General features: G+C 40.1%; 1 protein-coding gene across 1 annotated transcript; it reads left to right on the forward strand.

Moving 5' to 3' along the window:
• The first annotated feature begins 1694 nt into the window (after nucleotides 1-1694).
• Nucleotides 1695-2528, forward strand: LOC146856581 (olfactory receptor 10A7-like). Its single transcript, XM_085651273.1, has one exon. The coding sequence runs from the start codon at nucleotides 1695-1697 to the stop codon at nucleotides 2526-2528; it is 834 nt and encodes a 277-aa protein (XP_085507399.1).
• Nucleotides 2529-15082: the final 12554 nt, after the last annotated feature.

Consider the following 15082-nt stretch of genomic DNA (forward strand, 5'->3'; position numbering starts at 1 on the left):
TTTTGATGGGCATCTCCAACTTTATAAATATATTTTGTCCCTCGATAACAATGTACGAGGTATACTATATGTATACATGTCAAGGTTCATGAAAAAATGTGCATCAAAGATCAATTCTTCAACCTTTTATTAATCGTGATGTTTCCTATGCACATTGACATAGTATATTTTTTAAGGGGGGGATGCATTGACGATGTGAGGAGCAGGTATGAATGGACTGTCTATTTATTCACACTTAAACAGTTTGTTATTTATGGATTCTTTATGTTAGACTCTTGAGGTTTCTAGTGCTTCATGACCACTAGAAATTTTTCCTGAACACAGGTCTGCCAGGGTTTTAGAGTGAAAATCTGATCTCTGTCCTACTAGGGGACAGATTCACATTTTTAAGGTGCTCTGGTGGATGTGTTGCTGGTCCCTTTGGAACAATTTCTATGTCTGGGAAGGGGCATGTGAAGGCCTCAGAGCAATGCGAGATGGTCCTAGTTAATGAGGGAGAGGGCTCGCAAGGCTCCCATTACTGTTTAAGCCCCTCTGGCTTCCTGCTGCCTCCACCAGTTATGGAGAACAACTGATATGGAGGGCGGTTGAGAATAATAAGAGCATTACATGGCTTGCGCTGCTTACTATGGTGGATGACTCCATTAGAGACCAGGAATCATATTGGCTAGGACTCTCCCGCAAGTGGATCAGAGGAGGACAGGGGAGCCCAGACTTCTGGAGGACTACAGTCAGGTGTTGGAGGGATTGTGGACTGGCAGGGTGAGTGGGGCAACCCATGCACAACGGGCAAGGCCCTTTTCCTGGGACAAATCGGGAATCCTTTAAAGAAGGGACATATACTGGTTTTAATCAGCTTTCCGGTTTACTACCTACCAGTGGCATAACAAAGGCCCCCGCAGCCCCTGCACTGTGGGTGGGCCCCGAGCTCCAAGAGGCACCCCTCAGAACAGTACCTTGGCCTGAAAGCTCCTGAGTGAGGCCCCTCTATGTACTATACAGGGGGGCCCCTTCAGGTTTCATTACGCCACTGCTACCTACCACCATTCACTTCTCAGCACTACCACTTCTTGGCCGGTCAACACTGTAATATTGTAAACCATATTCATAATTGCAGTTATAGCACTGCAGAGTCAAACTCTGCTCTGTTTGCTACGGTTGCATCCTATCTCCTGAAGGATAATTAGCCAGTACATGCAGGCGTCAGTAACAGCTGAAACAAAGCCACATCTTCCTCATCTACATGAAGGACAAGAAAGTGGGTCAAAATATCTGATAAGCTCCAGAGCTTGAGCCAACAGGACATCACAGGTCACCACCATGGTTTTGTGAAAGTCTCAAAAAAGCGCTGAACACATGCACCCCTAGTTCTTGCTTTGGAGAAGTAGACTAGTTTCAGTTTGATTCTGAGACTGATGCTGGTTTACAGACAACGGACCCGGTCAGTGATGACTTTGACCAGAGGCGGGCTTTTAAGGATATTAATGTTCATGGTCCTTATATAAAATATCATGTTGTCTCTTCCTATTACGCACTCAAAAGTCCGTATCCTTGTTTTTTTATGTTGTTACAGGAAATAATACAAGAAACTGATGAAAAATCAAAGTTTTGTGTCAGAATTCCTTCTTGCTGGACTCCTGGACTTCCCTCGCCTGCAGATAATGTTTTTTCTTCTGCTTGTCATAATATATGCCATGAGCTTGCTAGGAAACCTGGTACTGATTATCGTTGTATGGGTGGATTTGCGTCTGCGTACACCAATGTACTTCTTCCTGTTCAACCTCTCTGCCTTGGAAATCTGCTACATCTCTGTCACGGTCCCTGCCATTTTGGTGAACTTCCTGGCACAGCACCAGTCAATCACTGTCACTGGATGCCTGTCCCAGATCTTCTTCCTCCACTTCCTGGGGTGCACAGAATGCTTCCTCCTGGCTGCCATGGCCTTTGATCGGTTCCTTGCCATATGCCACCCTTTGCGTTATGCATTACACATGGATAGAAAAACCTGCCTCCTGATGTCATCTGTCTGCTGGACCACTGGTTGCCTGGACTCCACCATGCACACTGCAGTCACTGCCCAGTTACCCTTCTGTGGCCCAAACAAGCTAATGCACTTCTTCTGCGATTTGCCACCATTGTTGAAACTGGCATGCACGGACACATATATGAATTTTTTGGTGGTTCGTATTGCTGGAGGACTGGTTGGACTGGGTACTGGGCTGTTCATCCTGATTTCCTACGTGTACATCATTATAGTTATTTGTAGGATGGAGTCTAGCCTTGGACGCAAGGCAGCTTTCTCCACATGTGCCGCTCACTTGATCGTAGTCACCCTATTCTATAGCACTGGCACCTTCACCTACCTCCAGCCAATGTCAGGCTCTTCCATTTCTCGGGTAAACATTGTCTCGTTATGTTACAGCATCCTTACTCCACTTCTGAATCCCCTCATATACAGCCTAAGAAATAAAGAGGTTCACGGGGCACTGAGAAGAGTTGTGAGCAGAACACTTGTGGATAAACTCTGAGAAGTGTCAAGATCACAGGCGTCAAAGTGTGCTAGAGGCAGCAGACTCAGGAGATGGCCCAGGTGTTAGTAAGGGAAATTAGGATATGGGCAGAGGGTCGTGGACAGGAGAATCAAGTAAACATTGAGAGAATGAGTCAGAAAACTCAGTTAAATATCTCTGGATTATGGGCAAGAACAATAGAGGTAAATCATCAAGTGTACTAGGCAGACAAAAAGTGAAAATTTGAGGATCCTGAGCATGAAGATTAACTGAACGCATGTGTTTGTAGCCATCACAAAAATGGGGTTACCCTTAAAGTCAGGGACCTGGGAGTAGAATCAATACAAAAAACAATGGTCCTAACTCAATTATTACCAAAATACAATAATCACATCCAGTTATGTCGTTTCAAAATTTAGAGCTAAATAGCAAATGAATTCAGGATAGCTCAAAATATTCAATATAACATTCTGACATGAAGCGATGCAACATCCAATACTTAATTCATCGTATATTTATTTACAAAAAAACATAGATTATATAATATTTGACACATGGTTGCTCCAAAAGGAACGTGCATAGAACAGAAGTGATAAGAAGTGAGTGTGTAGAAAAAATAGATTTGAAGGACAATAGAACAATTATTAAAAACCTTTACAAAACACTAGACACTAGACCTGCGCCACATCCAGTCCCGACAGCATTTATTATCAAACTACTCGAGATTGCCATGACTAGGAACTTTTTTAATTTTCAGGGACAGTTTTTCATTCAAACCAAAGGCGTAGCAATGGGGGCAAGCTTTGCTCCTAATTTGGCCATTATTTACATGAATCACTATGAACAGCAATATGTCCTCAGCGACCTTAATCCATACAGGGAGAATATAGAACTATGGCACCGTTATATTGATGATGTGCTCATCATTTGGAGTGGTGATGTTGAAGATTTGCAAAGGTTCCATCAGTGGCTTAATACATGTTCAAGTGACATACAATTCACTATTGAATTCAATAGAGAAACCATCAATTTCCTTGACATTTTGATAAAATCTGAGCTGGGCAAACTCCACACTAGCCTCTACAGAAAGAGTAGTGAAAGGAGCACTCTCCTACGTTATTCCAGTCACCATCCTCGTAACCTCAGGGATAACTTACCATTCGGACAGTTCCTGAGGTTACGTAGGAATTGTTCCAAAAAGGAAGACTATTTTGATGAGTCTGCTGGACTTCTAGCACGGTTGATTGATCGTGGCTACCCCATTCGACTCCTTAAAAAAGCCCGGAAACGGGCTTGGCATAATCACAGGGAATTGCTCTTGATCCCCAAACCCAATAAAAATCTCAAGGAAGAACGGCTGGTGTGAGTTACAACGTTTAGCACTAAGAGCAATGAGATCAAAAAGATAATTAATAAACATTGGCACCTAGTGTCAGATGAATTGGGCAACATACCAACACCACTACATGCATTCAAGAAAGGCAAAAATGTGAGAGACCACGTGGTTAAATCCCTACTACCCGTGGCTCAGAATACCGGCCAGACCACCTTATGGGGGATCCCGGCGATTGCGGGACACCATAAGTGTGGATCCTGTAAAGCCTGTCCCTTGACTAAAGAAATCAGTGAATTTACACACAACAAACAGGTACATACATTGAAGGGCTTCAGTAATTGTAACTCCTCTGGAGTCATATATGCAATCGTTTGCCCTTGTGATTTTATGTATGTGGGACAGACGACTCAAAAAGTGAAGTGTCGTTTTCTTCAGCATTGTAGCCGCATACGCTGCAAAACAGCGGGAGCCCCCTTGGTTGACCATTTCACGAATTTTGGTCATACTGCGGAAAGTTTGAAATGGTGGGTTATTGAAAAGATCAAGCCCAATCCCAGGGGAGGGGATTTCAGCATGATACTAAATAGAAGGGAATGCAGATGGATACATTCCTTAAATACAATCAACACAGGGTTGAATGAACAGGAGGAGATTAACAGACAGATTTCCATTATGAGCAATGGCTAATTGGGCCTGTTGCGCAGAATTGTTCTCCCCTGAGGTAAATCCTTCTATTGTTCTTGGCTCCTATTGGTTAACACTGGATCACTAGACCTATGTATTGACTGCCTATGGACCTCTTAATTGTGTGTTTGTTTGATTAATATATGTACGTGTGATCAACAGTCTAATTGTTTATTATGTTTGTTCGTTTTTTCTGTAATCATTCATTGTCATGACATATATTCAAGATATGTTTTAGTTATTAGTGTGAGATCATTCATTCATTGTATTCTAAAAGAACCACGAGAATGACCTATGCGTTTTGGAACTGTTCCAATTCTTGAACTTCAGCGCATTGTGTATGGTAATTTTTGTGTTCTAAGTCACTATTTGTAAAATGAGCATGATTTACATGTATTCGCAGGGAAACCCTAGATTGTGTATTGTGCCTTTATTTGCACATGACCAAGTCACACATTGAACATCATCCCACACGATCCCCAGGGACTACAGATCAGTTCCGCACACCCTGGCTGAACTACACTCCATGACTCCGGTGAGTCTTTCCACCCTGACAGTCACCGACGCACCGTCACTACGTGAACGGTTGCCTCGTTGTTTCTATATACTTAGAGCAGACGCGCTCCCGCCTCTCTCGGTTAAGACGCCACGGGAAGCACGGACCTAGATGGACGCAGGTATGAATTCTGCTGGGACCCTCTCCAGATTTTCGGTACGAACCACTATGGGCCCAGTACTTACACTTTTCACTCGGTTTCCTTACAGCGCGCCCTTCGGCTGGAAACGAGATGCACAAATGAATTCCGTTCCCATCCTTTTAAATAGGAGGCCCGAAACACTGCAGAATTGACTGATGCCACGACTGCAGGTAATTTTAACACATATCAGGTTCATGTCCTCGAAGGGAGGGCGAGTAGACCCCCGACCCGGCCCTTAAACCAATTTTAATTTGCTTACTTTCAGCGCGACAGCCTGTGTAAATATACCTGACAGGACTGTACACATGGTAATTGATTGACCGGGATACGTTATCTATGGTTAACTATCACCTGGATATACATTAGGTAAGCTCACAATTCCCCCCCCCTTTTTGCTGGTGTTTAATTGCACTATCAATGCAACATCCTTATCACTGAATTCCTTATTTTAGATACAGAGTCAAGTCAAGGACCACGCCAGGTTGCTCTTATCCCCCCTGTTGTCCTGAAGAAGACCCGCACGGTCAAGGTCTCAAAATACCTCTGTACCCCTAGACGGGTCGAAACGTCGACATCTCTCTTGTTGTCAAGCCTGGTACACGCAATCGCTCAAACGTGCTACAAATTGAATTAAATTCTGTGCATGAAATACTTAAACTCATTGATGATATCTCTGAACGTGACCAGGACATTTCAAACGGTGAATTATAACCGTGCACTTTGTAAAGGTTTTTAATAATTGTTCTATTGTCCTTCAAATCTATTTTTTCTACACACTCACTTCTTATCACTTCTGTTCTATGCACGTTCCTTTTGGAGCAACCATGTGTCAAATATTATATAATCTATGGTTTTTTGTAAATAAATATACGATAAATTAAGTATTGGATGTTGCATCGCTTCATGTCAGAATGTTATATTGAATATTTTGAGCTATCCTGAATTCATTTGCTATTTAGCTCTAAATTTTGAAACGACATAACTGCATGTGTTTGTAGGCATGAACAACAGCTCAAGATCTGATGACCATTGCCACAAATATCAATAAAGTGCTATGGGTAACGCCAGAAATATCAGGTGATGGTCTGTGAAGCTTGATCACGAACGTCAACTGAAGCTATAAGGGTTTGGGGCAATCATGAAGCAAAGTCTGTGGACTAGGGACATGAACATCAAGTGAAGCTATGTGGATTATGGCAGGAAGATCAAATGAATGTCTGAAATCATGAGCAGGAATATTGAGAGAAAGCCATGCTTTCACATCCAGAAATTTGCATCCAGATGAGGGGGCGCTGCCTATCCATTTCTTGGACGCACTGATACACATACCAGCCTTGTGTCCTTGTGTAATGAATGAATCATGCAATACCCACATGAATGAAGATGGCACACAATTAAGTGGTTCACCCGACTTTGGTACACAATTTCCTAAATCTGAAAGATGTAAAAATAAAAAATAAAACTTGCTACATTGGGATGAGTTCAATGAAAATTTGACACTGCTTACTTTAGTATTGTGAGCTATTTGGTGTAGTAAACCTGAATCCAAGGTGGATCATTAATAATAGATTTTTAAAACGTTAAAACACCAGAGCATTTTCCAAAGGTTCTGTCTAAAATAGTACCTAAGTACCTCAAAATCCCAGACACTATGGGATTTTATTTGATTTAGGTAGCTAAACGTCATACTGGGGAAAGCCACGTTGGAACCTACGGATAAGCTAAAAAAATAGTGTTGTTTTCTAAGTAATTGTAGGCTATAGAGAATCAGTAACTTCATGTGTATGGTAAGTCTATAAATCAGAACACACAGGTATACACTCCTTGATCAGTTTGTAATAAATAATACATGTTTTGATCTCATCAGAGTTGCTTCAACTTTGCAAATCACAAGTGCACAGGCCAAGTACATTTCGTCATGCCTATAAAAGCATGTGCAGCATCATGCAGTCTCTTGCATAGTACAACAGTCATCTTTTTTAATTTTGATTTTAAACTAACCAGAAACACCATGAGTCTGCACCATTGAAAATAGGAGCCATTTATGTGACATCACATGACAATACACCTTTCTGAAGTATACATAAAACAATATCAACCCCTCAACACTTTTACAAGCCGCAGCCGCTGCAGGTAAGAGTGGCGGGGTGGTCGAGAGACGACCATGAGGGAAAATAAAATAAATAATTAATTTTCCCTCGCGGTCGTCTATTGAAATCTCCCCTCACCTGGCCCCACCACTCTTACCAGCAGCGGCCGCGGCTGACTCTTACACAACTGCAAAAACACACAAAACCTCAGCAACATATGCAAGATAAATTGATTGTAAAACACAGGAAGACGGGTAGGAAAGACAGAAGGGCAACTAGTCAAACACAGAGCTGCAAGATGAAAGAGAGCCTGAGTGGACCGAAGGGTCAGTAACATAACATGCAGCAAAAATGCCAAACGTAATCCGGAGAAAGGCTGAAGTGGAGAAAGAAGTGAACTGCAGCCAAGATGCATAAAGAGCTAGCAATTAATAAAACACTGAAAGAGTTCAGAAGGAAACAAGCATTTGCAATGCAATAGGTCTCGCATTTACGCGAGTCTGAGCTATTGAAATTGTACATAAGAATGCCTTTTATTTCTTTTGTTTGTTTTTAAAACATAAATAAAAGGCATTGTCATTTACAATGCTAATAGCTTAAACTCAAGTAAACACAAGACCTATTTCATTGCAAATGCTTGTTTCATATAGCTTCAGCTATCTTGTAGCCAGTCATCAAAAGGAGTTAGACATTAGATGCATAAGTGCAGGGCTGATGATGGTGTGTGGCTGCCTAGGTGAGAGTGTGCTCTTTGAGACCTACTGCATCTGACAATGCCTTTGTTCATGCTCTATAGCATAGGCAAAACATGGCGATGCTGTACAGTATGAATAAAGGGAGAGCAACAGAAAAAGAAATGTGAGGAGATCACTTTATTTTGCATGCGTGAACAAATATACATATGCATACATCATCACGCAATGACACATAAATGATCACAATGGCACAAAGGCGTCTTTTTTATTTACCGCTCCAAAATGGATCTGTAAAAAAACACAATAATAATACCGTAAATGTGCTTTTTTTTTAAGTATACACATGCCAGGGACATTATTGGTGACGTAAGAGCGACCAGAACCAACCATACATACCAGCCCTCCCTTGTCATTTAACAAACTTAACTTTGGTCACTGAAACAGCATAAGGGCTGTCATGTAAAGTGTATCCTTTCAACACTGTTGATGAAAAACGTTTTTTTCTCTTCTTTACTTCTCATTGGGTGTGATACGGGTGTATGTTAGGCCGTGTCTCATGCTTCCCGAACAAGCTTTGAGAAAAATCAACACAGCACCCAGCAGTGACTTTTCTGAGCCCTGACGGTAATCCCAGAGGACCAGTCCCTAATGGTTTATGTAGTTTGTAGAAAATAGGCTTTTAGAAATTGAAACTGATTTTTACAATTAACCATGCTAAATAATGAGGCAAGGTCAATTAGTTACATAAAGAACAATTTACCAGTTTCAAAAGCAACTAGAAATGTTTCCGTAGTAGTTCGTACTCCATATGCCTCCACCAAAATACAATGGTGATAGACCCGGTGAAATGTTCACCAGGGAGTGTGGCACCCATTGCTTTGATGCGAAAACTTGACATCCCTTCTATCCACAATCATGAAGCAAAGTCTGTGGACTAGGGGCATGAACATCAAGTGAAGCTATGTGGATTTTGGCAGGAAGATCAAATGAAGGTCTGAGATTATGAGCAGGAATATTAGGAGAAAGCCATGCTTTCACATCCAGAAATTTGCATCCAGATGAGGGGGCATTGCCTATCCATTTCTTGGAACCTCTGATACGCATACCAGCCTTGTGTAATGAATAAATCATGCAATAACCACATGAATGAAGATGGCACACAATTAACCGGTTCACCCGACTTCGGTACACAATTTCCTAAATCTGAAAGATGTAAAAATAAAAAATAAAACTTGCTACATTGGGATGAGTTCAATGAAAATTTGACACTGCTTATTTTAGTATTGTGAGCTGTTTGGTGTAGTAAACCTGAATCCAAGGTGGATCATTAATAATAGATTTTTTAAATGTTAAAACACCAGAGCATTTTACAAAGGTTCTGTCTAATATAGTACCTAAGTAACTCAAAATCCCAGACACTATGGTATTTTATTTGATTTAGGTAGCTAAACGTCATACTGGGGAAAGCCACGTTGGAACCTACGGATAAGATAAAAAAATATTGTTGTTTTCTAAGTAATTGTAGGCTATAGAGAATCAGTAACTTCATGTGTATGGTAAGTCTATAAATCAGAACACACAGGTATACACTCCTTGATCAGTTTGTAGTAAATAATACATGTTTTGATCTCAGCAGAGTTGCTTCAACTTTGCAAATCACAAGTACACAGGCCAAGTACATTTTGCCATGCCCATAAAAGCATGTGCAGCATCATGCAGTCTATTGCATAGTACAACGTTCTTACTTTTTTAATTTTGATTTTAAACTAACCAGAAACACCATGAGTCTGCATCATTGAAAATAGGAGCCATTTATGTGACATCACGTGACAATACACCTTTCTGAAGTATACATAAAACAATATCAACCCCTCATCACTCTGACAAGCCACAGTTGCTGCAGGTAAGAGTGGCGGGGTGGTCGAGCGACGACCACGAGGGAAAATAAAAAAAATAATGAATTTTCCCTCGCGGTCGTCTCTTGAAATCTCCCCTCACCTGGCCCCACCACTCTTACCAGCAGCGGCCGCAACTGACCCTGACACAACTGCAAAATCACACAAAACCTCAGCAACATATGCAAGATAAATTAAAAGAATACAAGTAGAAAAAAGAAAACATGCTGACTTCCCAACACAGTGGGCACATGTTTTCAATAACAAAACTAAACATAGCTAGAACCGATGTGTTGGCCATCTTGGATTGGTATGACATTGATACTCTATGGACAACAGCATCCCAATATGACTTCCTGGTTTAGAAGAAGTGGCCTCGTGGAATGTGGCACTGCAGATGAAATGAGTGGCAAGCAAGCAACCCATTAGCACTGTCTATAGAGCTGTAGTATCCGTTTAAGAAATATTAAATCAAAAAGAGGCAAAGCAACAAAATGAACAAACTATAAAAGGTAAAATTGCAAAACTAAAGGACAAGCCAACCGGACCTGATACAGCTTGAACTCAAAGACCCACTAGGTATCTATATATCTATCTATTCACTAAATAAATCATAGGTTTCAGGGGCGTTATAGTTAGCTGGACATTTCCCTCGTACAAAACCCTAGAAATTCCCGTTATAGTTAGTTCAGCTAACTATAACTCGCGCCCCCGCAATGCACTGCTGATGACATCTCAAATGACATCACTCATGACATCACTGATGACTTCATCCAGTGAATGTGTGTTTTTCTGAAAAGTTTAAATATGTTTTATATATTTATAGTGAAAGGCCTATGGAAGAATGAGTGGGTGTATAAGTGTGTGAATGGGTGATTTTCTAGGTGCGTAACTGACTCTATAAGTGAGTCATTAAATGTATCTTACTGCAGACTAGTGACTAAACTGTGTGAATGTCTGTATGTGTGTTGGTGTATAAGTGGCTGCATGGTTTTGTGAATAGCTATATGAGTGTCTATATGGGTTATTGATTGGTTGTCTGAGTATCTGTCTGGGTGCCTGAATGTTTGTGTGGGTAGGGTGTGTGTAACTCTGTGCATAGATGTGTGAGTGGGTGATTCAGTGGGTGCATGGTTTTAAGAGTGCATCTGTGATGGGCTGTATGGTTGGGTGACTGCATGTAAGGGTGTGTTAGTGATTGAATGTATATCTCAGTTGTACATGTGTCAGTAACTACATATGTGAAACACAGTGTATATGTGTGTAAGAGTATATAACTATTTATATGTGAGTGTGTGATTTTGGGAGTGTCTGTATGGATGAGTGTGTGCTTGTATCAGTAGTTGTATAAGAGCGTCAGAATTTGTTAGTATTTTTATGAGTAAGTGAACTTGTGTGTTTAACTGTATAGGTGAGTAAATTGGACTGTAAGTAAATATTTGCATGACTGACTAGGTATGTCTGTACCTCAATGGATGATTGGCGGTGTGTGAGTGTCTATATAGGTGTATAAATGCATATGATAGTCCTGTACAGAGTGACTGTAAGTATGAGTGACTGTACAGGTGAGTGAGTGGAGGTGTATGTAGACCTAAGAGTCAATGAGTGGGTATGTAGTTATTGGTATTGGAGTATCTATGGTTTTCAAAATGGCCGTCTGAAATTTTGAGTCGGTGTATCAAAGGTTATATTAGGGTGTGAGAAGATGCACTAATTTATCACATGGATGAAGTCATCAGTGATGTCATCAGTGATGTCACTGGCCATGTCATGAGTGATGTAATATGTGACGTCATCAGCAGTGCATTGAGGGGGCGTGAGTTATAGTTAGCTGAACTAACTATAACAGGGGAATTTCTAGGGTTTTGTATGAGGGAAATGTCCAGCTAACTATAACGCCCCTGAAACCAATGGTTTTTTCAGTGAATTTCAAAGGTTTTTTAAATGCTAATTCCTATCTATAACTTATCTCTAAAGATATCATGTTTAATAATTTTCATTGGATTTCTATATTTTTCAAATTCAGTGTGTCAATTTCATTAATTATGTTTTCTTGAAATTCTTTTTTATCACCATTTTTTAAATAATTTTTTTAATTAATTCTTTTAAAAATTAAAAAATATTATTTGTTTTTATTGGGTTTTTCCCCCCAAAAATTTATATTTTTAAAAATATTTCTTTAACTATATGTTCAAAACTTTATTTTATATATTTTTTTCCATGTTTTTTTGGATCCGCGCACCCTATGAGCACCGTTCTCGATCCCTACGCGTTAGCATCCACGCATGGTATGCGTTGGGTACGTGTTTAGTGCGCGATCGCAATGCGACAGGTACGCGACTCCCAGCCTATACGCGACACATTTGATTTACGTAACGCGACGTTTACGCGCTTCCGCGATGCGTCATCTGCATCTATGACGCGGTAGGTGCGCAGATCCCGCAAAATATTTAACATTTATAAAAATATATATATATGTATTTCATGTGAATATTAATTGAAGACAAACTCTAAACTAGTCTTAAAACTAATATATTTTTACATCTAATCCTATAACTTTTTTAAATTCAATTTCGCGGATGCGCGCTGGGTGCGTGCTGCCTATGCGCAGGGTGAGCGGATCCCATGTGACCTGCAAAAAAAGAGATTTGATTGGTTCATTACACTTCCTCTTCTAACTATTAAAAGACCCCACCCAATTCATTCATTCTTCTTTGACCTTCTTTGGAGGAGCATCTCTTTGCAGAGAAGAAGATTTTTTTAGACTAAGTTTACACTTAGCTCTAACTTTTTTCTACTAAAAATGGCTTCAGGGCAGCAGGCATCACCTGCATCTCCTCATATATCTGAGGATGAATTTTTGGAGGAGGCACCACGCAAAGAACGTTTTTCTTCAGTGGTGTGGAAATTTTTTACTTTTCCCGAGGGGCAGAATAAGACCAATGCCACCTTGGTCACATGCAAGATTTGCAAAAGAGTGCTGTCGTGAGGGGATCCTAACAAGAAATACTCGTGCGGCACAGCTAGTATGATGAAGCATCTAAGGACCCTTCATCCAAACAATCTTGCACGAGAAGAATGCCGACGGATGAGAGACACTCCTGCGCCTTCCACCTCATCGCAGCCGTGCACTTCAAGAGTGCATCCATCCATGGTTTAAAAACAGAGCTAAATTTCTTTGTTAGTGTTAGTTTAGATGAATGTATGTGTAGTACGTAATTGACTGAATGAATGCATTAGTAGCGTATGGTGAATGTATAAGTGCAGAACTATGAGGAAGTGCTGCAGCATCACACAGTAACCTCTTTAACTGCAGTGTGCTGTAGTACTTCCGAAGCACAGGGATGCAACATATGTACATAAATATGTTGCAAATCTATGCTTCTCTCTGCACGGCTGCTTAAACTGCAGCCATGTGGTGACACAGGCACCCTTGCACCATAGTGCAAGGATATCTGTGCCATGTGCTTTTTGTTTTTGTGCAGGAAGACACACCTTCCTGCACAAAAACAATCAGTAAAGGCATTTTTCTCCTTCAATGTATGCTGAGCATTGTAGCATGCATTGAAGATATAAAAATGTGGAGAAATGAAAACAATTCTCCTTGTTGTGCTTTCCTACACCAATTTTAGAATGGTGCAGCATTCACACACATCGAGATTTATGATTTCTGACAAATCTAGACATGTGTCTTGTTCTATGAGTATTCAGTGCAATCATGCACAACAACACTTATAGAACACCCTTTCAACGCAAACTGGTGTGCATAATGAGGTTGTATTTACATGGAGTATACAAAGTGCACAGAGTGCCTTTTCCTCTCTTTGTAAAGAGTGTCTTGCGCAATAACTATGTTACAAAAAGTGACATATTTCCAGTTTTAAAATTCCTTGCGAATGATAGAAGGGTAAGCACAGAGTTTTGTCTGCAAAGATGTTCAAAAAGAATGATTGAAATGATTGCGGTCCTTCAATAGCTACAATGGGAAATATTATGAACCCCTCAAATCTCTTTTTTTGCAGGTCACATGATATCTGATTATGGTCAAATTTCAAAACTACATAGGTATAGTGTTTTTAGAAACGTGTTTCAACTTTGTAGCTTCTTGCAGACCTCCTCATTCTGCATATTGAGACTAAGTTAAACTTACCTTCACAGTAATAGCAATAAAAAATGGTATACATTTTTTTCAGATTTTCATTGCAATCTAAATTCATATACATTGCTTATTTTTAAATTTGGATCTGTGAAAGAAAAGGAAAAAAAATTATAACATGTAATAATACATTTGTTACAACACAGCATAATTTCCACAAAGTAATTTGTTTGCCTTTTTTGCTGTTCTCAGAATATATTGAATTTCACTAAAAATAGTGATTTCAATCGTACTCATCACTTAACAGCGGGCAAAAAAAACCAATCAGAAAGATTGTAAAAAAAAGCCCAACATTCTCAGCAAAATACCACAAGATACAAATCACAGATATATAAAATGCTTACGGCTAATTAAATTTTATAAGTTTAACTTACAAAAACTGTAAATGTTGTCGCTTTAAAATATTTACCGAATCTAAGGATGAATTTTTGGAGGAGGCACCACGCCCACAATGTTTTTCTTCAGTGGTGTGGACATTTTTTACTTTTCCCGAGGGGCGAACAAAGATCAATGCCACCTTGGTCACGGGCAAGATTTGCAAAAGAGTTCTGTTGCGAGGGGATCCTAACAAGAAATACTCGTACGGCACGGCAAGTATGATGAAACACCTAAGGACCCTTCATCCAAACAATCTTGCACGAGAAGAGTGCAAACAGATGAGAAACACTCCTGCTCCTGCGCCTTTCTGAGTTTCTTTTCCTTTTCTTTTTTTTCTGGCATGATTTCTCTATTTTTACGTTGAAAAACAGTATCTGTAAAAAAGAATCACAAATAAATGTATATTAATAACTTTCAAATGTATACTATTCCATTACTGTACAAACACATTTTATATAAAAACTGACTAAGAAACTATAGCCCTGAACCACAAGTATGACGATGGTTAAAACACTACACGCATAGTGCATACTACTTTGAAGCAGTTCATGCCCGAAAGCCCACCTCACTAAAAGACTACATGCTAACTGACTGAATGATTACAGTACTATAAGAGACACACTGGGTGAGTAATAGGGTG

The sequence above is a fragment of the Triturus cristatus genome, chromosome 4_1 (genome assembly GCF_964204655.1).
Source record: "Triturus cristatus chromosome 4_1, aTriCri1.1, whole genome shotgun sequence".
Classification (NCBI taxonomy): Eukaryota; Metazoa; Chordata; class Amphibia; order Caudata; family Salamandridae; genus Triturus; species Triturus cristatus.

Excerpts from the sequence above, each read along its gene's own strand:
- LOC146856581 (XM_085651273.1), top strand. The coding sequence starts at position 1,695 with ATGAGCTTGCTAGGAAACCTGGTACTGATTATCGTTGTATGGGTGGAT.